The sequence below is a fragment of the Mustela nivalis genome, assembly GCF_964662115.1.
Source record: "Mustela nivalis genome assembly, chromosome: 8".
Lineage (NCBI taxonomy): Eukaryota > Metazoa > Chordata > Mammalia > Carnivora > Mustelidae > Mustela > Mustela nivalis.
The window spans coordinates 70,187,018-70,210,216 of record NC_139027.1 but is presented as its reverse complement, the minus strand read 5'-3'; the positions used below and the strand labels follow the sequence as shown (position 1 = coordinate 70,210,216).

General features: G+C 38.0%; 1 protein-coding gene across 31 annotated transcripts in view; it reads right to left on the bottom strand.

Moving 5' to 3' along the window:
* Positions 1–23,199, bottom strand: part of NRXN1 (neurexin 1) — a 1,174,729-nt gene that overhangs the window by 560,283 nt on the left and 591,247 nt on the right. For 18 of the 31 annotated variants that reach the window (XM_082745361.1, XM_082745376.1, XM_082745358.1 and 15 more), the window contains 2 exons: positions 10,607–10,780; positions 4,641–4,760 (listed from right to left, as the gene is read on the bottom strand). In XM_082745361.1, the coding sequence (XP_082601487.1) occupies positions 4,641–4,760; positions 10,607–10,780 (294 nt within the window). Of the gene's footprint in view, positions 1–4,640; positions 4,761–5,671; positions 5,699–10,606; positions 10,781–23,199 lie in introns of all 31 variants that reach the window. The other 13 variants (XM_082745351.1, XM_082745353.1, XM_082745378.1 and 10 more) reach the window with 1 other exon arrangement.

The window sequence follows — 23,199 nt, the reverse complement described above, 5'->3', positions numbered from 1 at the left end:
CACAACAATTCTGTACTAAACATTATGTGACAATGTTACCATGTTCACTATTTTCCATGTGATCATAGCCATATTCATCTTCTCCCACCTGACATTAAATTAGCTAATATAGTTACATTCTATTTTGTACCATAGGGTGAAAGCAGGAAAAGGATTATTGCATAGCACAATGGCTTGATAACAGAGTGTGTGTGTGTGTGTGTGTGCGCGCGCGTGCACGCACGCATGCATGCACAAACATCAGTGGGTGATACGCTGATTTTTATATAGTGAATGTAAACTCTTAGCACAGGTCTGGCACATAGAAAGCACCAAGTAAGTGGTTACACCTACAAAAAGTTCACAAGAACTTCAATATACGGTATGTTAAAAAGACCTTTACTCAGTATTTCAGAAGAGGGGAAAGGTAAGGCCAGGACTAGAGAAGTTTCCATGGGATGAAACAGTTAAGTGGAGACTGAAAGTGAAATTATATTTCTTCAAACAGATATAGTGAAAGGAATTCATTCCAGGTGGAATGAGAGCAATCCCAGGAGGATAAATTAGCATAAGCAATGGTGAGGAAATTGGGAAAGTAAAATGTTGTTCAGAAAGCCATAAGTAAGTTAATTGGCACTAACGTGCCATATGGACAAGGTTCTGCAACAGATAAGAATGAAAATGAAAGCTAGGGTCAGGGGGCGCCTGGGTAGCTCAGTGGGTTAAGCCTCTGCCTTCAGCTCAGGTCATGACCTCAGGGTCCTGGGATCGAGCCATTGGGCTCTCTGCTCAGTGGGGAGCATGTTTCCTCCTCTCTCTCTCTCTGCCTGTCTCTCTGCCTACTTGTGCTCTCTCTCTGTCAAATAAATAAATAAAATCTTTAAAAGCTAGGGCCAGATCACAGAGGTTGATGAACTCCAAATCAATGAATTTGAAGAGTACTGTTAACTGCTGGGGTTTACTAGAAACCCTTATGCAAGATCCATGCATCTAGTCAGCATGGATAAAACTAGTCAGTTTTATCAGACAAAAAAAGAAAAGAAAAGAATACTACCTGGGAGAAGCATGTAGTCTTTGTCTTACATGGGGATAAGACCAAACCTAAATAATGATGGCTGATAAAATAGCATCAACAAAGTTCTATAGCAGTCAGTGGAGGAAAAATACTGCCTCTGGTTAGGAGAATCAGGAAAAGCTGGTGATATTTAAAGTAAGGAGAATAGGAAAAAAGAACAAAAGAGGTCAGAATGCATAGAGCAGATTGGAGGAGGAAGGGATAAGAAATGGGAAACTGAACCAGGAAATGCGACTACAATAAGCCCTTCCCCAAATAATATTAAGGACCTAAAATATATTAATGGTATGGAAGAATCGAGCTAAGTCCATTACACTACACTACACTACAAATATACACAGCACTTGCTTTTCTCAATGAGTAGGTCATTTACATGGCAATTTTCTAGGGGAAAAAGGGTTTCACAAACACTTTTCAAAGTAGCCTTTGGCATCATTTTGGATAAGTACCTCTTTTTGAAAGATGCCTTTAAGTGCATTAATTAGTATGATTTACCCACAATTATACTTACAAGCTAAAAAGTATTCCCATCTTCCCATTGTTAATTATATCTCCAGGCTAACATAAATAAACTTTTCTAGTTACTTTAACCCACTCTATGAAATTTATCAGAAAGATGATAATCCAAAGGTCTATTTCAGAGAAAACATCTCTTATTTGTAATGTGGCCCATTCTTTCCCCTTTTAAAATACTTTCTTTTATTTTCCTTTGTTCATTTGTTTTGGTTTGGTTGTTTTGTTTTCTATGGAGTTGAAGACTGCTATCACAGAATTTATGGATAAATACCTAAGCTACAAACGGAAATTTCATTAAGAAATGAACTGTCCTAAATGGCTTCATTAAATTAAAAAAAAAAAAAAGTCAACCTCTATATAAAAAAGTGTTTGTGAAAATCCCAGGAATCACATTAATTCTGTTTGTGCAACTCAGAAAAATCAGGAGATACAGAAAAGTAATGCTTATTTTGATGAATTTAACAACTGAAGAAAATATGGCATGCTACTCTCTTATTGCCATATCAATTGCCTATCTTCAAGGTATGAAAAGAAGAAAGAAAAGAGAAAAGAACAGAACAGAAAAGAAAAAGACACCAGGCCCTGTATGGAGTCATTTATGCTAAGCCCTATGTCTCCAAACCAAGACTTAATTTAATTACAGTTTTGGCATTCCCATAAACCAGTCAATCAGGAACTTCCCAATCAGCAATAGTTAGGTTAGCTGCCCCACAGACCCCCGTCATTCCCTAAAGGAAAGTAACTTTTCAATCAACAGCCTGCCTTTTTTTTTTTTTTTTCCCAATATAGTATAGCTCTCTTCTGCCTATAACTCTTTCATTTCATAACAGCTCCTTGGAGCACCTTTCTAACTGCTAGACCGGATGCTACCTGATTTGAATTGATTTTTGTTCAAATAAACCCTTAAAATTTTTAATGCTTCAGTTTACCTTTTAACAAAGGTAACAGTCACTATTGTACTTTCTACAAATTAAAGTTGATATGAAAATAAGATTTGCTTTTAAATATTGATTTATGCCTACATCGCCTCACCACCAAAACTCCATGCACAAACCAAGAAACCATTTCCCATTTCCAGAAAACCCATTAAGAGGTAATGATTTAATCAAAATGTATGTATTCTGAGAGCCCTCCAAAGTAATTTTAATGCTGATTTGTGCAAGAGGCATATCAGGAGACACATTCATTGAATGACATTTACCTTATTTACAAGAAAATAACAAATAGCCTTATCATTATCATCACCACCACTATCATCCAAGAGCAGCATTCAAATAATTTTCTGTAAAAATGATGTGAAGACAGCATGATACTTAGGGTAGGATCTTGATGTTCTGTTAGGAAATGTCTAGCAAATACACACAGAAAATTATATTCTTCAAACTTAACTGGTATAAGAGAATATACTATCTGACACAACCAAATGGCAACTATTTTATAAAACATGGAAACTAGATTAAGCAAAGTTTGGCAGAGAAAAGTTCTTCAGCAAAATGAAAAACATTTTCATGCAATAAGAAGCTCTCTTAGCTACCACATGTAGTCCTACATCTTTCAGGATTATATTCAGGATTAAAAATTTACCATAATAAAATCATAACAAATTATCAGTCTTCTGGTTGTCCTTGAAAATAATTTATGTTATTTTCTATGGGGCAGGAGCAAATGCAGGAAGTTACTATTCTGTATACATATCTGCATATATTAAAAGCATATATAAGGTTTTTATTTTTTTTTTGCTTTAGGTACATGGAAATACAAAAAGTATCTGCTGAGCCTTCATTTAAGATTATTTATAGAATCCCAACTGGGGTTACTGTTTGTGCAAATGTATGATGGTTTGAATACATGTTCATGTTTCAAGGTTACGATAATTCTACGGAAGATGTTGCTGGTAGGATGGAGACAAAATATTACACCATCTATGGTGATGCGATTTTTATAGGTCTCCTCCAATATTTTACTTTGTAATAATTTCTTGTTACACCTATATTCAATGTTTTGAAGAGAAATTCTGAAGATAACTGGTGAGTTATACCATATTCCTAAACTCAATTCGATGGAATATTTTAGTTTGACCTCATCTTCAACAATGCCATACACATATGTGCAGGCGAAAAGAGAGTCTCCAACAGACAAAGGTCAAAGTGAACAAACTCTCATCCTCCTTAAAATCCATACTCAAGTCCACCCTCTGTCCCCAAATCCAGAACTTCAATCACGGCATCTTGCATCCTAGAGCATTTCCTTAAACATTATCTCATTTATAATATAAATTATGCACTCTGTTTCATAAGCAGGAGGCCTTGCCTGAAATATATTCTCAATATAGTGGAATTTGTTGTTTTGTAGAAAATGCTTTTACCATGTTGACATAGTGCTATAAAGCATGGTCTATTTGAAAGTTAAGAAACAGGACGTTATCCTATATACCAGTTAATTCAGTCTTAAAATTCTTACTGCAACCATACAGATTAGGTACGAGCAGATATTCCATGATAGAATGTGAATGCTGTGTTTCTGAGTCATGCTTATATTGTGAGATAAAAGAAGGAAAAATCCACAAGTGGCTAGAATATAAGAGAGTACTTGAAGGACAAAGTTTAAACATTGTTTTTTAAAGCAAAAGGCAGATATGAGTTTAAAAAGATACAGAAAGGGAAGCATAATGAGACATGTCACCCTTCACAAAAATTATAGCCCTCAACATATAATCTTCTGGAATTAAATATTATTTAATATAAAGCAATAAAAAATCTCTTTTGAAGGAACCAGGGGAGGACTGTCATACGTAGGAAATGAAAAAAAGTATTTTCAACAAGGTGACCATTATTAGCAATTCAAAAAATTAGAGTAAACAGGTGCAAACCAAACGCTCACTACATCACAGCGTTTAGCTAATGGCATCCTTGATTAAGACTTTAGTATTGCAAAAGTGCCCTTTCTGTAGAAACAACTGCTTCTCCTCACTATGACAGTTTAGCTCACAGATACTATAAAGACTCTGGGCATCACATAGTGACTGGAAGCAATGATGACCATCTGAGTCCATACTCAGAGAGGTACTTACGGTCATTGCAGAGTGGACCGCTGAAGGAAGTCATGCTACAGTCACAGCTGAAGCCATCCCATTGCTGCAAGCACACGCCTTGATTAGAACAGGAGTCCTCTTGGCAGGTTGTGCTGGGTCCTGCAAAAACAATCCAAAAGAAACTTGGGTTCTTTAAAACAAAATCCGCAAGTGTTTCATACATGAGCTAGGTCACATATAGTAGTTGCCAACACCTCAAATTACAAGAGCAAACCAGTGTTGAAAGTTCTAGTTCACACACCTGAATTAGCAACAGAGAAGCTGTAATAGGAAGGTTTCTGAAGTTTCAGATATAGAACAAAATACAGTAGAATAGTAAACAACAACTAGTAAAAGCAAGCACATAGCTTCTAGTGTGATTATGGTTGCAAGGAATCTCTTTCCATCATTAGTAATTCTCTATCACCATTTGGATTTTAGAAAAATGCATGGATCTCCTTAACTTCTAACCAATGAATAGAGACACCATGAGAAATGGAGACTAGAGCTTCATGAAATTGAGATAAAGATTGGCAAAGTAACTGAAAAGAGTTATGCAAAATGCCGTAGAAGTTTCCCTGAGCAAACTATGGATAAAGTTATGGTTGTTGGGTGTTTTAGGTAGGTATGTTGGCAAGTATCAATTCACATGCTTTAACAATCCATGCAGTTAAACAGAAAATGAAAAAGTCTGTATAAATGACATGCCCCCATTTAACATACAAGTAAAAAGAATTCTAGTCTATTTCTAAAGAATCATAACTAGAACACTGAGAAACAAAGAACTAAAAAAAAAAAAAAAGATGATCAAAGCACTAGAGGCAATCACTATACAAACATATTCAAGACTGAAAGCCTTTATGCAAACTAGGCTATAAAATGAGGTTTCTTGCACAATGTTCAACAAGGGGAAAAATTAAATTTGAATCCAAACAACAGTTACTGTAAAAATGTTAAAAAAATGTTATTTTGGGGTTTCTACTGTGTATTAGTGGGTTTCAGTCTTGTTCTTTACACACGGGGCTATCTACCTTGCAAGTCAGCTTTCATCAATGCAACTTTGTCAGCAAAATTAAAAAAAAAAAAAAAAGCAAAATATATTAAATGTTAGTAAGCAATACCAAAATGGGGCAAACACAGAAGAACGTTCAGATTCAAAAAGCATGCTGTTGTAAAGGAGGAGGGAAAAAATGCTATGTAGAGCAAACAAATTAATACTAACAGCCATAAATCTTAAGAGAAGCCAAAAATGAGAAAGCGGTAATATATTAGAATTTTTCTATGTATGTATATATACATAATGGTTAATTGAGCTGATGACATGTAATGAAAGAAATTAAAAGAGCTTTTGTATTTTTTCCTCTCTTAGACAGATATGAATGCATCACCCAAGTGATCACGTTGCTTATTTGGAACACGTGGCCGTTTGTCACATGCAGATATAGTGCAGACCACGGTCATTAGCAGACCCGTTATCCCTCTCCATTTCTCTTTCCCTCTACATCCTTCTGTCTTTAATTGCAATTAGAGCTTGAAACTGTGATGCCAGCCATTCACTGCCAACGGCTGGACTTGAGAGTGACACAAACCATCAGAATGTACTATATAGATCATTGGGGCAGATGAGAGAAGTACGGGATGGAAGAAGCAGACTGCAATGCCATTCCACTTACCAGAACAATCCCTCTACCAGGTTTCAGTGTGGAGTGTTTATCTTTGTTCTTAGCAGGCTGGGCCTATACCACTCAAGGATTTCAGAGTTATGTCAGCATTTTCCCCACCTTCCTAATTCCCTACAACTCTTCTGAACTGCCCCATGAATATTTATTACAATAGAACCTCACTCATAAGGACTACCTTAGAGAAGGTTAAAAAAAGAATACATTCCATCTAAATAGCTTTAGAGTGGAAAACTGAAGATATTTCCTAGTCAACACAATAGCTTTTATGAAAATATAAAAACGATACCGGCCCAATTAGATTCTATTAACACTGAGAGCCTGTGAGGTAACTACTTTAGCGAATAAATGGGAACGACCTGTAATTAGCCATTGTGTAAATCAACATTTTTATAAAATGTCTTTTTAAACATACTCATTACAATGGTATTTCCATTACAATTTTCTTAGTAAAGGGAGTCCTCATAGAAAACTATTGAATTTAACCTATGTGAGTTTTCACAAATTAAGAAACCCTAACATTTTAAGAATGAATTATAGAATAATGGCAACGAAAGGTATACTAATGGCAATGGTAATGATAGTTTTTATTATTAATAATAATTTCCCAGGCCTGGAAGCCCTGAACGGATGTAACAGGTTTTCCCATCCATCTCATGCAAGAACGAAGAACCACTAAACGGCTTAGTTTTTGTGGTTCCTCCAGTCTGTGCAAGCTTAAGTGGTCTAATGATCTTTATCTAATTGCTTTAGAGACTGAGAATAATTATTGTTTATTTGGAAAACAAAACAAAACAACAAACAACTCTTAAAGCAATACTCCTTTGCACAATCCCTTGTGGGACGAGTGCAGGAGTCACAAGTAGTGTGCGCCCAGCATGGGCTGGGGGCTGGTTGTCAGTGCGTGGCTGCTCCCTTTCTTGCCCAGCAGAGGGTATGAGCAGAAACAGGAATGGATGAAGAGCCAGATTATTGTCCTTTTATTTTTGTAAAAATTATCAGAAATACAACTGCAACATAATACTAATTCTAAAAGTGGCAAAACTGCAATCCTGAAGACAAATGTGTCCATGGGGTAGAACAGCAACTAGAGTATCTGCCAAACCTTTATGTGAGCATAAAGACATGCGTTACTATTATTATTTTTTCTTGATCACAACAGTCTTTTTATATTCAGGTATTATAGGAGAATGCATGCCTATGCCTGACAAGACACATTTTTCAAAATACTCACCTTCTAGAACAATATTTAAATATTGACAGGCATTTGTGCAAGACAAAGCCCTGAATTTGTTTTCCCTTTAGTTATGCAATGTTTCTTTTATTTTATCACTGAATAAAATTGGGAACAAGCCACAAGGACATTTGTATTAAGTGGTTAAGTATAAGGATATGTCTGAAAAAGAATAGAAGTGAAGGTAAAACTAAAATCTCTGGAAACCAAAGAAGCAAGAGAGGGAAGTGTTTTGATGCCTGGACTTTCAAGTACGGCAAAGTTGGGTTCAAAGCTTCCATCATTCACGTACGAGCTGTGTGACCTTAGGAAGGTCACCTTACATCTCTGAGGCTCAATTTACTCATCTAAAAAAAAGTCAGCACTACCTAATTTACAGAGTTTTGAGGATTCAATGAAAAAACCTATGTAAACTTATTGTCACTGGTGCTAAATCAATGGTAACTTTGATAATTAAGTATTTCTGTACCTTATTATAATAGTTCTGGGGCTGAATGGTATGAGACTATGCAAAGAGTGTCTGAATTAATTTTTCCACCTTGACTTTATGTACGAAAGTTATCATGACTTGGTATTGAGTTTAACTAAGCCTGATTATTGGTTGATTGCCAGTCTCTATTGCCTCCTACACAAGCAGGAAAATGTTACCCTAACAGTGATTTGCAAAGTGTGGTCCCTGGAACAACAGCATCAGCGTCACTGTAGGAATGTGTTAGAACATAAACTTTAGGGTCCTGCTGAAGCAGCCACCCTGGAGGGTAGTGTTCCGCAATTTGGGTTTTAACAATTCTCCAGGGGATTCGGATACTGGTTCGAGTTTGAGAAACATTCATCTGAAGGGACTTGGCCAAGGCAAGCTTCTTCCTTAGCTAGTATGTTATATAAATAAAAGCAGCAATTACCAAATGCAATTAGTTAAAAATGGAAGACAGCAAGTGGTTGTGAAACAAAAGGGGCTTAGAGATTTGTGGGTCTTGTGGGATAGGAATGGCGGAAAATCTTGAAAGATATTATTTGGTTATTGTCACATTTACATAATTTCTATTAACATGAAAGTTAAGTGATTCCAATGTGATTTGGATTTAAAATTCCATGAGACAACCGTCTTTAGAGAGAGAATTGATCAAATGTCTAGAATTTGATCACTAATCCTAAAAGCATGTGTATGTCATCCATTGCACCTATGAGTTGTTTATCTGAGACCATTTTTAAGAACTGCAGAGGACAGAAATAGTCATAAATTAAAAGTTGTTAATCTTGATGTTGGAATGAAAAAATTCAGAGAAGTGTCAAAGCAGAAAGGCAGGGGCATGGTAACATTCTAAGAAAAAAAATGGGGGGGGGGGTTAAAAAGAGGCTAAGAATTATTAAAGCTCAGATATTAAAGCATCCTAGATAAGGTAGGGAAGGAGCCAATGTCATTATCTACCGAATGATTTCAAGTGTTCGAATAGTTGTTTGTTACCTGGGAGGATGTATAATAATCTTAACCAAGTTGCTTAATAGATTATGTTAGAAAATAAAACTGAATATCATTTCTGCAAATATTCTTTGTCAGTACAGCTTCCCCTCATTAGTTTTCCCTTCTACCCATCCACACACCTCACCTATGTGCTTGTGCTGGGGGGTCATATGTGTTCATTTGCTTTTCCGTCTTGTGGGTGTTTAGCTGTGAACATGTCTGTCTGCTCCTAATATCTCTTTGCAGGTGAGAAGTCATTTACCAAGCAACTTGTAAAAAAGGTCTATTTTTTTGTAGGGGGGAGTACTGTAAACAATTTGTAGTACTTTTCCCCCCTTTTTCTAATGTACATATTCTTACTGATTAGATCACCTCTAAGAATCCAAGTTATGAGCCACATCGTTATATCCATCCAGTAGACGTAATTATTTATTTAATGATCTTGTTTCCTTTGGTAAATGGAAAAAATAGTTTCTCTTTGTTTTACAAGTGTTATACCAAAATTTGAAATAAAGAAAATAAATATAGCATAACATTAAAAAAAATTCAGCAAAGGCTTCTATTAAATAGCATTATCTTCTGGCAGGATTTAGTCACAGTTTAAGTTTTACCTGACTTTTCATGGAAAAAAAAAATGTATGTTAAAAAAAAAAAAAACACAACAAAACATATACCTCCACGTACTTAGGTAATTGCTAAATCTAATGGCATTATTTTGGCCAAGAAGAGATGACTCATAGTCTCCTGGGGGATAGGAATTCACATGTCTTTCTTTGCCTCTCCCAAATGAAATTTCCTTATGAATCTAAATTTTTCAAAATAGCCCAAACTGTTTTCAACATTAAAGGAGAAGCCGCAACACATTCAGAGCCCCCAAATTTAGGATAATATGATTAAATTACATTTATGGAGGGAGAATTGGCTCAAATAATCTGAGGTGTTGAAATGAAAATTATCTAAAATGAATATAGCAATCAAAAAGTACTCCTACAGATCTTAGTCTGATAGCACAAAAGAACAGAAAGGTACTTGAGCACATTTCTCAAGCAAGGAATATTAGTCTTTGGTAAAAGAAGAAACCAATTTTTGCTAAAACAAACTGATGATATACAGAAGAAACGTGCTGGGTAGATACAAACCAAATAGTGATGTGACAACGGGTACCTGAACTTTATTCTCCTGTTATATCTTGCTGAATGTAGATTTGAAACAAACAGTCTCAAATGATTGACACTTGCTGGAGCAAATCTACTTTTTTTAGTCCAAACAGGATATCTGTTTAATGTTACAAAGCAGGCATTGCAGAACTGATTAACACACTAATTAGGCAAACTATCAAATGCAAAGGAGAAAAATAACAAGATCCATACACAGAGCCCCCATCTTTCATAAGGCCTTAGTGTAGGTTTGCAAACAGTCCAGAAAATTTAAGATTTATATGATGAAAAATGAAAAGCACAAACAAGGATTTCTAAGCCCTACGGTGGGGTTTGAACAGTTGGCAGAAATAAATTTTGCTGACTAGGGAGATTTGTTCTTATTTATGGGTGGAATTAGAATTACTTAGAGTTTGATAACAAAGATCTAGTACCTTCACATCCTCTCTCAATCTGTCCATTGCAGAAAAGAGCATCTGAGATGAGGTCTGGAAGTCGTCCGTTTAAATCAACTGATGCCAGGCAGCCTTGAAAGCCCTCCTTGGCATGGACGAGTTTCGGCAAAGATTTGTATGTTTCTTTAGCCACTCCTCCTATATACAAGTCACCTGTGGGAAGATCAAAGTTTTGGTCACAAAAGTAACTTGTCATTCCTTTAAACATACAGTAGGACAGAAAATAGCTTGGTTTATATTTCATTAAATTAATTAAATTCATTTAAAAAGTCAATTTATAATTAGATATTTTCTTAAAAGTGTAAAACAGGAGAGTTTGAACAACAGATCCACACTTGAAGACATTTCCATAGAGAACTGAAGAAGCGCAACACGGTGTAGCAAAGCGGAAGGAATATGGGCCCCGGAGTTGCATAACCTTGCACTGAAATCTGAGCCTGGTTATTTACCAACTCTATGGCTTTTAACTTCCCCCCCTGCCCCAGTTTTTATGATCATTAAAAACCTCATTTCTAAAACATGAATGATAAAATGTGTTCTACCCGTTTTCATGAGAATTAAATGAGATAAAATACAGGACCTATCCACTACAGTAAAAATAGAAGTAGATACTCGGTCAACCTTCTGCTTAGAGAACTCTGGGTCTTTCAGTTCATCAGAAGCTCAACAAATTCTCTCTACGGTCCAGAATTACCTTTTTCACTAGCTGAGTATTATATCCTTTTTCAGGCATATATATATATATATATATATATATGTTTGTATTTAAAAGCTTTGCTAAACACTCTATTGAGCAAACTGCTTTTCTGACATGTCATTGTCAGTTGAATTTTCTTTCTCACATTAACCATCCTAACTTTCATGCCACCTGATGCCTTTTCCCCAATGTAACACAAAACTCCTGCATTTCTAATGTTTCTCTGGGTCCCTCTGTGTGGTCTTCATGTGACTGGGGATAAAGGAGAACTGGTATCCAAATGAACGCTCATCCTCTTTGCTGAGTCATGAGTGATAAAGTTCTTGGTCTCTGACCCAGAAAGCTTGTATCTTCTGCCAGCATCCGCAAAACGATGACAAGCTAACCAACTAGATTGTAAGTAGGCTGAAACCACAGATAGAACAATCCTGAATTGCACTGAGATATAAAGTGAGCTTGCTTAAAGTCATGTAGCCCTAAAAACTGAGGACTTAGGTCCCTGACCTATTAACTAAAGCTCTAGGTAGTACACTAGGGTGCTACTGATCTTGCATAATTTGTATGAAATGTACTGAATGCATTTACTTCCCCTACCTCTTAAATAAAACATCTATTGACTGCTAACCAAATTCTTTTTTTTTTGCCTTCATTAACATATAATGTATTATTTATTTCAGGGGTAGAGGTCTGTGATTTATCAGTCTTACACAATTCACAGCATTCACCATAGTATATACCCTCCCCAATGCCCATCACCCAGCCACCCCATCTCTCCCACCCTCCTCCACTCCAGCAACCCTCAGTTTGTTTCCTGAGATTAGAAGTCTCTTATGATTTAGCTCTCTCTCTCTGGTTTTGTTTTGTTTCACTTTGCCCTCCTTTTCCCTATGATCCTTTGTCTTGTTTCTCAAATTCTTCATATCAGTGAGATCATATAACAATTGTCCTTCTCTAATTGACTTATTTCACTTAGCATAATACTCTCTGGTTTCATCCACGTCGCTGCAAATGGCCAGATTTCATTTTTTTAATGGCTGCATAATATACCATTGTGTGTATGTGTGTGTGTGTGTGTGTGTGTGTGTGTGTGCACATATCACATCTTCTTTATCCATTCATCTGTTGATGGACATCTAGGTTCTTTTCAGAGTTTGGCTATTGTGGACATTGCTATAAACATTCGGGTGCACGTGCCCCTTTGGATCACTACATTTCTATCTTTAGGGTAAATACCCAGTAGTGCAATTGCGGAGTTGTGAGGTAGCTCTATTTTCAACTTTCTGAGGAACCTCCATGCTGTTTTCCACAGCGGCTATTCCAGCAGCTTGCATTCCCACCAACAATGTAGGAAGGTTCCCCTTGGTTTTTTATCCATTCTGATACCCTGTGTCTTTTGATTGGAGCATTTAGCACATTTACATTCATGGTAACTATTGAAAGATATGAATTTAGTGCCATTTTATTGGTGATTGGTAAGGTGACTCCATATTGTCTCTGTTCTTTTCTGGTCTATGTTACTTAGGCTCTCTCTTTGCTTAGAGGAACCCTTTCAATATTTCCTGTAGGCCTGGTTTGGTTTTTGCAAATCCTTTTAGTTTTTGTTCCTCCTGGAAGCTTTTTTGTTTTTTTTTAAAGATTTTATTTATTTATTTGACAGAGAGAAATCACAAGTAGATGGAGAGGCAGGCGGAAAAAGAGAGAGAGAAGGAAGCAGGCTCCCTGCCCAGCAGAGAGCCCGATGCGGGACTCGATCCCAGAAGCCTGAGATCATGACCTGAGCTGAAGGCAGCGGCTTAACCCACTGAGCCACCCAGGCACCCTGTTCCTCCTGGAAGCTTTTTATTTCTCCTTCCATTTTCAATGACAGCCTAGCTGGATATAGTATTTTTGGCTGCATGTTTTTCTCATTTAGTACTCTGAATATATCATGCCAGTCCTTTCTGGCCTGTCAGGTCTCTGTGGATTGGTTTTCTGCCAATCTAATATTTCTACCATTGTAGGTTACAGACCTCTTGTTCTGAGCTGCTTTCAGGACCTTTTTTTTTTTTTTTTTTTAAATCTCTAAGACTTGTAAGTTTTACTCTTAGATGATGGGGGTGTGGATCTTTTTTTTTTTTTTTAAATTCTGAGGGGGGGGTGGTCTCTGGGCCTCCTGGATTCTGATACCTGTCTCCTTTCCCAAGTTAGGGAAGTTCTCCACTACAATTTGCTTCAATATACTGTCTGCCCCTCTCTCTCTTTCTTCTTCTGGGATCCCAGTTATTCTAATACTGTATTATCTTATGGTATTACTTATGTCTAAAATTCTCCCCTTCTGATCCAGCTGTTGTTTATCTCTCTTTTTTCTCAGATTCTTTATTCTTCATCATTTGGTCTTCTATATCACTAACTCTCTCTTCTACCTCATTTATTCTAGCAGTAAGAGTCTCCATTTTTTATTGTACCTCATTAATAGCTTTTTGATTTCAACTTGATTTACTTTTGTTCTTTTATTTCTCCAGAAAGGGATTCTCTAGTATCTTCTATGCTTTTTTTCAAGCCTAGGTAGTATCTTTATAATCATCATTCTGGAATCTAGTTCTGACATCTTACTAATGCCCCTATTGATTAGGTCCTAGCAGTTGGTACTGTCTCTGACATCTTACTAATGTCCATACTGATTAGGTCCTAGTAGTTGGTACTGTCTCTTGTCCTCTTTTCTGAGGTGAGTTTTTCCATTTTGTCATTTTGTCCAGAGAAGACTACACAAATGAGAGAAGAAAATGCTAAAAGGGTAACAACAACTATAGAAAAATATACATTAAACAAATCAGAAGAGACCTGAAACTGGGGCAGTTGGGGGCGGGGGGAGAAAGGAAAAAGAAAACATATGTGTGTGTGTGTGTGTATGTATATATATATGATCAGGCTGGTGAATAGAGCAGAGCCACATACTTGATTTTGGGTCTATTTTGGTCTTTTAGAAGAAACTGTCTCCCAAAATTTTAAAGAAATAAAAACATATATTCAAAAATAAGGGTAAATATGATTAAGGGATGTAATATGACTGTAAAGATGAAAATTTTAAAAGATTTTTAAAAAGGAATTGATAAGGTAGGAGTTGGATGAAAAAAGAAAGAAAAATAATTTTAAAAAAATGTGGAGAGAGAGTGTGATTAGGTGGCAGACTAGAACAAAGCCATACATTCTGGGTACATTCTGGTCTGTTAGAAAAAATGTATCCAAAAATTTTAAAGAAATAAAACTTCTATATATTAAAAAATAAGGTTAAATATAATGAAGAGATAGAATATGATCATAAAAATGAAATTTAAAAATTTTTAAAAAGGTATTGGTATGATAACATGTTGGTTAAAATAGGAAAGAGGAAATTTTTTAAAAATAGAAAAAGAAAAAAATAAAGAAAATTAAAAAAAAATTAACTTTGAAAGACTAAAGAATCATGGGGGAAAAGCCATGAATTCTACCTGTTGTGTTCCCCTAGGGCTGACGATTTGCAGTTCTCATTGATCAGTGAACATGGTCTTGGCTGGATGTTCTTGCTGATCTTCTGGGAGAGGGACCTGTTGCAGTGATCCTCAAATGTCTTTGCCCAAGGTGGAATTGCACTACCCTTACCAGGGGCCAGGCTAAGTAATCTGGTCTGGTTTATGCTCAGTAGTTTTTATTCCTTGAAAGCTTTCTGAACAGCTTTGGAGGATTAGGATGAATATGGTAGCCTCTCAATCTCCAGGTCTGGAGGAGCTGAGAACTCAGGACCCAACTCTTCAGCGAGCCCTCAGAAAAAAGCAGTCAATCACTCCTGTCTCCCTGGTCTCCAGCCACGGTCTGTGCTCACCCGGACTGTGACCAAGTGTTTCTATCTCTGGTGCATGGCCCCGTCTGGAGTCTCCAAGCCCAGCAGATTTCTGCTGCATGCTCCCATGCCACTCCTGATGGAGCAAGGGGAGAGGGTGTCTTTCCAGCTCTGCGACTTGTGGGGTCCCTTCTCAAAGAGCAGTGGTCTGACACTGCCACAGATCACAGTTTATAGCAACACTGAGCTGAAAGCCCACTCCTTAGCTCCATCTTTGCAGGCAGCCTCCCTGCTCCAATACCTGGGAGCTCTGCTGCACTCAGCCATCTCTGGTCTTTCTGTGACCCCTAGGGTCCTAAGACCACACTGTCCCAGTGGAGGTTCTACCCTCAGCTTAGCCACTGGAGTGACGTCCCTCCAAGGAGCAGACTTCTAAAAGTTCTGATTTGTGCACCACTGCTCTATCACTCGCTGGTAACCAGCGGATGGAGGCTCCCTCTCCCTGCCATCTATCTTCCCAAAGAATGCCTCAGATTCACTTTTCTGCATGTCGCTTCTCTGTTCATAGTTGCTGCTATTCTTTTCTTCCATCTTCTGTTGAGTTTGTAGGTGTTCAGAATGGTTTGATACTATCTAGCTGAATTCCTGGGACCTGACAAAATTTAGGTCTCCTATTCCTCTACCATCTTGCTCCTCTAACCATATTCTTAATATTAAAGAGTAGCATGATTGTCATGTGAGAAGAGATACTATTTCTGAAATATCTTGTGTTTTTTTTTTTTTTTCCACCCTATTTCCTTTTTCTCCCTGGTCTTTCCTCTCACTTTAATTTAAAGGCTTTGTGTTTTCATTATCTCAGAGAAAGGATAAGAATCAAAAACTGAAGTTATTGAATCATCTTTCTGCATTTAAGTCTTAAAAGCCAAGACTCTTAAAGGAATGAAAGAGACAGAATATACAAGCAATTACATGAGAAGAATAAATCTTTCCTGCCCCTCATAAGGCAAGCAGGAGTGAAAACTGGAGGAAAAGAAATGTGAGCATAGTCATCGATGAGTACTAAAGAGGGGACCTAGCTGTAATTTAAGGGCTGAGCCCTGGTGTAGGTCAAAACTTCAGGTAAGTTTAGAGAATGCTATTGATCTGTGTGCACTTCCTCCAGAGAACCCAGAGGCAACAGTAAAATCCTTGGGAAAAGATGAATGCATAGTAGATTTAGATATGCTAGGAACTTAGGCAGCCTTGCAGAACTCTCCATATTCCAATGGTGGTATAGGAGCAACACAGCAATTCCCAGAGTTATACAGAAATAAACAGAAAAAGAATGACCTCAATGGGTCATGCACACAAGAATGAAGATGCTGGCAATTCAGTGGGCACCTCAGCTATGCAGAGAAAAAACTCGAGACCAGCTCCTGTGTGGTCTTTATCTCCCCAAAGATTGGAACAGTGAAGTGTCCCCCCCACCCCCAAATAATTTAGACACCATCTCAGGAAAATAAGGGAACTAAAATTGCCTGAGAGTACATTTTCACTAACTCAAAGAATCAGAACTCAAAGCGGAAACCAAAGTGAGTTATAGAAAAATAGAGTTACCCTCCTTGCACTTCCAAGATTCTGGGCAGAGATTTTACACTGTTATATGTCACACATCAATGCAAGGAGATGCTCCCGCCATTCATTTGTCGAACTAAATTTGTTAGAAAATTTCAGCTGTCTTCCAGGCCTAATGGATGTCTCTAACATAGAGAACAGAGGGGAGTTAAATGAAGAATTATTGGCACTGCTTTGGTGTTTTTGGAGGTAGAACTTATACTTTATGTATGGGGCACTACATGTTTCCTAACCATCCTTCCTCTTTCTGACTGCAACCTCTTGGAAGAGACAGACTGTGTTTCTCTTTGTTTTACATTCTGCCCCAGTGCCTTGTGCTGGGTTCCAAGCACAGGGGGCATTCAATACACATTGTTAGCCACCTGATGGACTGAGGTTACTGTGGAAAAGAACCAAGAAAGAATGCTAAAGCAAAACACAGCGAGAGAGCTAATTCTAAAATGCACTTACTTCCTCTCCCCGCTTCCTGCCACAATCCTATTTTTTCCCTCCTGCCAAACATATGTGCCTGAAGAACTTTTCAGAGATTACTGAAAAGAAGTAGTAATCTTTCCCTTGTGTTCTTAAAGAGCACAAAATATTGATTCAAGTAGTGCAGGATACAAGCCTCAATCATATACTAAGGTGGGTGAGATTTTGATTTATAAGTAGAGAATGCATTCTTAGTTTCATTACCGAAGCTGCACTTAGCACCACTACTTAATACTGTCTTTATAAACTCTTCATATAGTAGAGAGTGGTCTAAAGATCCCTGGTGGGTTGCCCTATGAAGAGAACAAAGGAAACCCTTAAGTGGCCCGAGCCCCATGTAGCATTAGCACTTCATCAAAGATGCAGCTTCTCCTTTTGATCCTGGAGGTGATGGAAGTTAAAATGACCCATTAGCACTAATGGGATCTTGCCAGCAAAATTCTGTGCATGTGAAGGAGGATATGCTTTTTAATGACCCTGTGTGTGAACAAAAGCCAGGATAGACATCTAATAAGGGACAGGTTCCTACAGACCTGAAGCCAGCCTGTTACCCCTTCTCCAAGCTGATGAAGGGTTGATTTTTATTCCTATCCTTTAAGTAGGCCATGTATGCAATGACAAGGCAATGATGGAATTGGGGCATTTTTTTTTTTTTTTTTTATCAGGAGATGCTGAGAACATGCATAAACCCAGATAACCTCAAGCATTTGGAACATATTTTTTTTTTTAAGAAATCTCAAAATACCCATATCTTTAGACTAGTGCAACACACACACGCACACTCTCAAGACTGTTATCTGTGGAAGGATCGGAGGTGGTGACACAGGTAGCCACACCCCAACAGTTGTGCAGTAATGAGGAGGGAATTGTGCACAGGATTTTTACTTGTGGCTATAATCCTTGTCTCTGCCACTTACTGGTTATCTTAGTGCAGGCACATTAAGTTACGTAACTTCTTTCAGAGTCGAGTCTTCACATGTGAAATGCCTACCTCCCAAGTCTGTGAGGATCAAAGAGAAGGCATGTGAGCGGCAGGTAGAAGACACACGTTCCGCACACAAGGGTTACTGGCGTGACTATGTACGTAGGTCTGGTGAGAACTGTACTCCTACAGTGTACCTCATTCTAGGTTGATGGTAGTTAAGAGATACAGAAGAATGAGATGTGTAGGCCATCTCCTTGTTTCTAGTATAAATGGAATGATAAGACATCAACTTTACGTCTTATTTGACTTCATTTAGTCTGTGGTAACATATGTACTTGATGTACCCCTTGCCCTTTGCTATAAGAAGCTCAAGAGGCAGGGCACCTCGGTGGCTCAGAGGGTTAAGCCTCTGCCTTCAGCTCAGGTCATGATCTCAGGGTCCTAGGATCTAGCCCGGCATTGGGCTCTCTGCTCAGCAGGGAGCCTGCTTCCTCCTCTCTCTCTGCCTGCCTCTCTGCCTACTTGTGATCTCTCTGTCAAATAAATAAATAAAATCATAAAAAAAAAAAAAAAGAAGAAGAAGCTCAAGAGGCTCCTTGAAAATTTTCTGTTACAAACTCAGCTGCACTGAACCCAGTAACAAGAGAGGACAATGGCTTGATAAATATTTTCTAATCTGATGTAAATAGACTAGGAAACACAAGAATTCTATGAAACCCAAGGGCCAGGTCCAAAGATTCAAGCTAAATGCACCTTATAAAATCAGAAAAAATAAAAGGTTTGTGTGGACTTCGATTGTAATGTGACGCATCACAGAAGACTTTAGACCAGAAGAAAGTGTAGGATACATTACTCTGTAAGAGCATAAATGTAGTGCAGGACTGGAGAAGAGCACAGATAAAATAAATACAGCATTCAAGAAAGTCTAAAAGGCTAGACGTGGCTGGAAGGCAGGAGTTTCCAAAGGAGCCACGATAAATAATGTTGGATCAGGAAAGTCAAAGTCTATTGAGTAATGCTATAGAATTTATGACTATTGGTTTTTTTAAAAAGACAATGAGAAATCCAAAACTATAGGTCATGCAGGCTAGGAGACAACAGAATTTGAAGCAATGATAATTTGGACAGAAGCGAGAGAACTGCATTTAACACTACACATGTGGAATTTGAGTAGGAGTGATCCACAGGGATCAGATGATAGGAACCAGGGTCTTTGGGAAGAGAGCTGAGGCAGGAAGGCACGGCTTGGGAGCCATCAACCAAAAGCAGGTAAATGAAGTGGTGTAAGACGCTTTCTCTTCTGTTAAAACAGGGAGCATACGGTAATTAGAGTGAGGACTCCAAGCTCTGCCTTACAGCAACAGAATGCAAGTGTCAAGGTATAATTAGTTCTTTGACTCAGCTTTCCTGTTTATTCATATGAAATCTTTTTTTTTTTTTTTTTTTGGTTCTTCTCAAACATCTCACTTTTCTTTTAATTAAAAAGAGCATACATTAAAAAGAACAAGTGCTTTGTAGATTTGGATGGCTAAAACTCTAGGGAAACTTAAGAAGGTTCTTGCAATCTCTTATGAGTGGTATTTTGGGGTGGGGGAGATGAAGTAATACCAACTGCCTTTCTTTCCTGCTGGCTGGACTGGAGAAAGTACAATTCTGGAAGCTTGCTTTGACAGAACTGGACTTTGGACAGCAAATTGGAGCACAAGTCTAACTTTCCTTTCAATTCTTATTGTGACTGGCTGGTTGAACAAGTGCAATCAGACCAGGCTAATATCTGAGACTTATTCTGCAGGAAAAGTGTCTTCCCTTACCCCAGGAAACAAGGGAATTCTGCCCCCAAATTTGTACCATTACCTTCAATTTTAATCTTTTGTTGCACATTGCAAACGAACATCCACAGGTCAGATCTTGACCACATACCTTAATACAGGCTTTTCTTTGACAGATAATTAAATCTAGAACTGTTTTTATAATAGGTGTGCCCTGTTAGAAGAAAAATCATCTTTAATCCCCAGGGAACAAACACTCATTTATTTACTTTATGGTTTGTTTTGTTTTTTGTTTTTTGTTTTGTTTTGTTTTGTTTCGTTTTGTTTTCTGGGAAGAAAGCTAAAGTCACTATTTCCTCTGACTACTTGTCACTATTTCCTCTGCATACTTAAAGGAATTATGTAAATTACTGAAGGTAAAAGCATGGGAGCCATTAATATTTCTGTAACACATTAAGGCTTAAGAGTAGACAAATGCAAACTTTTAACAAACCACACATGGGACTGAACAACAAGGACCAACCAAGACCCCATCTAAGATCGGAGGGCACCAAATGTCAACACTCAAGTCAAAGTTAGCAATTCAGTAGGTATTTTGCTGTGACACAAGATCTGTGTTCTTTATAGGTCTCTTTAAAAAGCTGGGTTAATTTTAGAAACTTTTTGCTGAGGGGGATGCTTAACAGTCACCAGTTTGGTTTATTAGTTGTTCCCTAACTTCTCTATACCCTAGTCTTTCTTGATTTATAAGGTTTAGTCCTAAAACAACCTGGCTTTACCTCTGTAGTAAACACCTGTAAACCCATTATCTTCAGGCTTACCCTGGCTTTCTAAATTCAGCCTAACATCAAGCCACCGTCTCTCCCTTGCACTAGGAAACTGCTTCTAGATGCTCCTGTTTACAGCATTCACATTTCTCATCTCCTTGCTATCCAAACTGAATCAGAATCATTTTCACACTGTATTCTGGATCTCACGCCTTTCGTTTAAATTCTTGCCAAGAGCTGATGACTTAGCTTTGCTAATACTTCAGACGTTTGTCCCTCTGAAAGTTTTTTTTTTTCCAGTTCTTGTCTACCTTTCCCCTCGTACACCTTTCTGTGCTAAGCATCTTTATGTTCTCATTTTCCCTTATTAATCACTGAGTAACTGGATGAATGGATAGATTGGTCTCACTAAATAATCACTTGAACTATAAAGACAAAGTGAAGGTTATATGAATATAGCAGTTATGTTCACCCCTCATTCCCTCCACCTAAGAAATAATGAAGTTAATTTTGGGGAACTTTTCTTGTACTGACTCCTTTCTTGAACACAGAAGTGAAGCCATCCAAGTCAAGAAGAGATTCAATGCAGTGACTTTTTTTCTCCATTCTAATAGAGCAATCCATGATCAATTTTTTAAAAAGATTTAGTTATGTATTTGAGAGAGAAAGAGTGAGAGAGAGGGTATGCATAAGCAAGGAGAGGGGCAGGGAGAGAGGGAGAGAGAGAATCTCAAGCAGACTCCCCACTGAGCACAGAGCCAGAGGCAAACTTGATCTCATGACCCATGGGATCATAATCCCAGCCAAAACCGAGAGTCAGACACGCAACTGACTCAACCATCCAGGTGTCCCAATCCATGATCCATTTTAAGTAGAATATATTGAATTTATTTGCAGATAGAGGCAGACAAAAGACAGAAGAAAGAAACAGCTTAGGCTATCAATGTGTGCTGATGAGAAGCCCCTCAGGAGTGTTTTGCCATTAAAATAATTGAAAAAATCTTTGTGGGAAATGAAACTCCAGCCCACCCTGGCCCTCTCCCTCATTCTGTCTCTGGCTATTCTGTCATTCTCTGTGTTCCTCCATAAAAACATATGATCTAATTTATGTGGCCTCCATAGGTACACTTCACACTGTAGACCTTTTAAACTATTTCTCCAGACTCTTCAATTCTGTTCCCCTGTTGGCATCACAGAGAGGCATGCATTTACTATTTGTGACCATAGATCAGCACCAAGCTAACTTTGTGGACTCCTGATGCTCTGCCCTGGGAAGTCTCTTCATCCCAATGTGCACTAACTATGAGTTTGTGGTCTCACGCCATGCAGCCCTTGGGCCACCACTCAAGGACTTCTGGTCTGCTGCTACTATGTCTTAGCTCCTTGCCAGCCACAAGGATTCCTGATCCTACAGCAGGCTCCATATCCAACAGTACATTGCTTTTGCTAAAAAGACTCTCCATTTCACAAAAGTCACAGAGACAACGGAATTTAAAGGTAGAGCACTGTCTGGGTGAGAGAGAGAGCCTCCCCACCACTTTGAGACCCAAGCACTGCCATTGTCAAAAGCAGAAAAGAGCCATGATTTTAGAGTAAAACAATGACTGATGTTGGTGCAGTATTCTAAACTTTAGTGAGTACTTGGCCATGTATCATTTCATTGGATTTTTGCCTGTTGAGTGACAAAAGGGAGTAACAGTTATCTTGGGGACATGTCAGAGATAAAGACGCTATGGTTCAAGGCCACAATGCCAGAAAATGGCAGGGCCTGATTCCAAGCACATGTCCACTAAAACTATGACAACATTCACTGACTCTGAACTAGTTTGTACACTTGTATATTAAAAGTGGTAAGTAGCCAATTTGGGTAGTTCCACTATTCCAAAATACAGGAATGTTTTAGAGTATCTTGGCCAGTGGAGGAAAGTAACAGTAATAAATGTTAGCAGGAGTCCGTGCACACTAACACAGAAGCCCAGGGCAATGGGTGGCTCAACTGCATGCTAACGGAGTAATCTCCTCAAGACAAAATCAATTTGCTTCCACACAAATATTTGGTATCACAATCCTGACAAGTGGGTAGAATTCTTAGGACTCCTCAATCTGATTTTTAGATATGGCAGCTATTTTTCAACTGCCTCCTACCAACAGTTAAGGAGGACACCTGCATTCTTCAATGGCCAAACTTAATACTGGTGTATGACAGGTGTATGTGTCTCTGTGTGAGTGTGTGTGTGGGGGGGTGTTCTGATCAAATTTACATCCAGACTTTAATGTTTTCCTTGTAGTGAGCATCAAGAGTTAATATTGTCATTATGCTTATAAACAGGACACATAATGCTTTCGCCGTTCTGAAATTTTTGTTTCTATCTGATATTTTCAAAACAAACTTGACCAAAAAAAGAATTTTTGTTTTAAATGGAGAATTACAAAACTTACAACGCGAAGACAGATTCTGTTTGTGTGTTTGGCCAACAGACTGTGAGGGAAAGCTGGTGGGCATGCTAAATGGGAAATAATAAAATGGAATTGC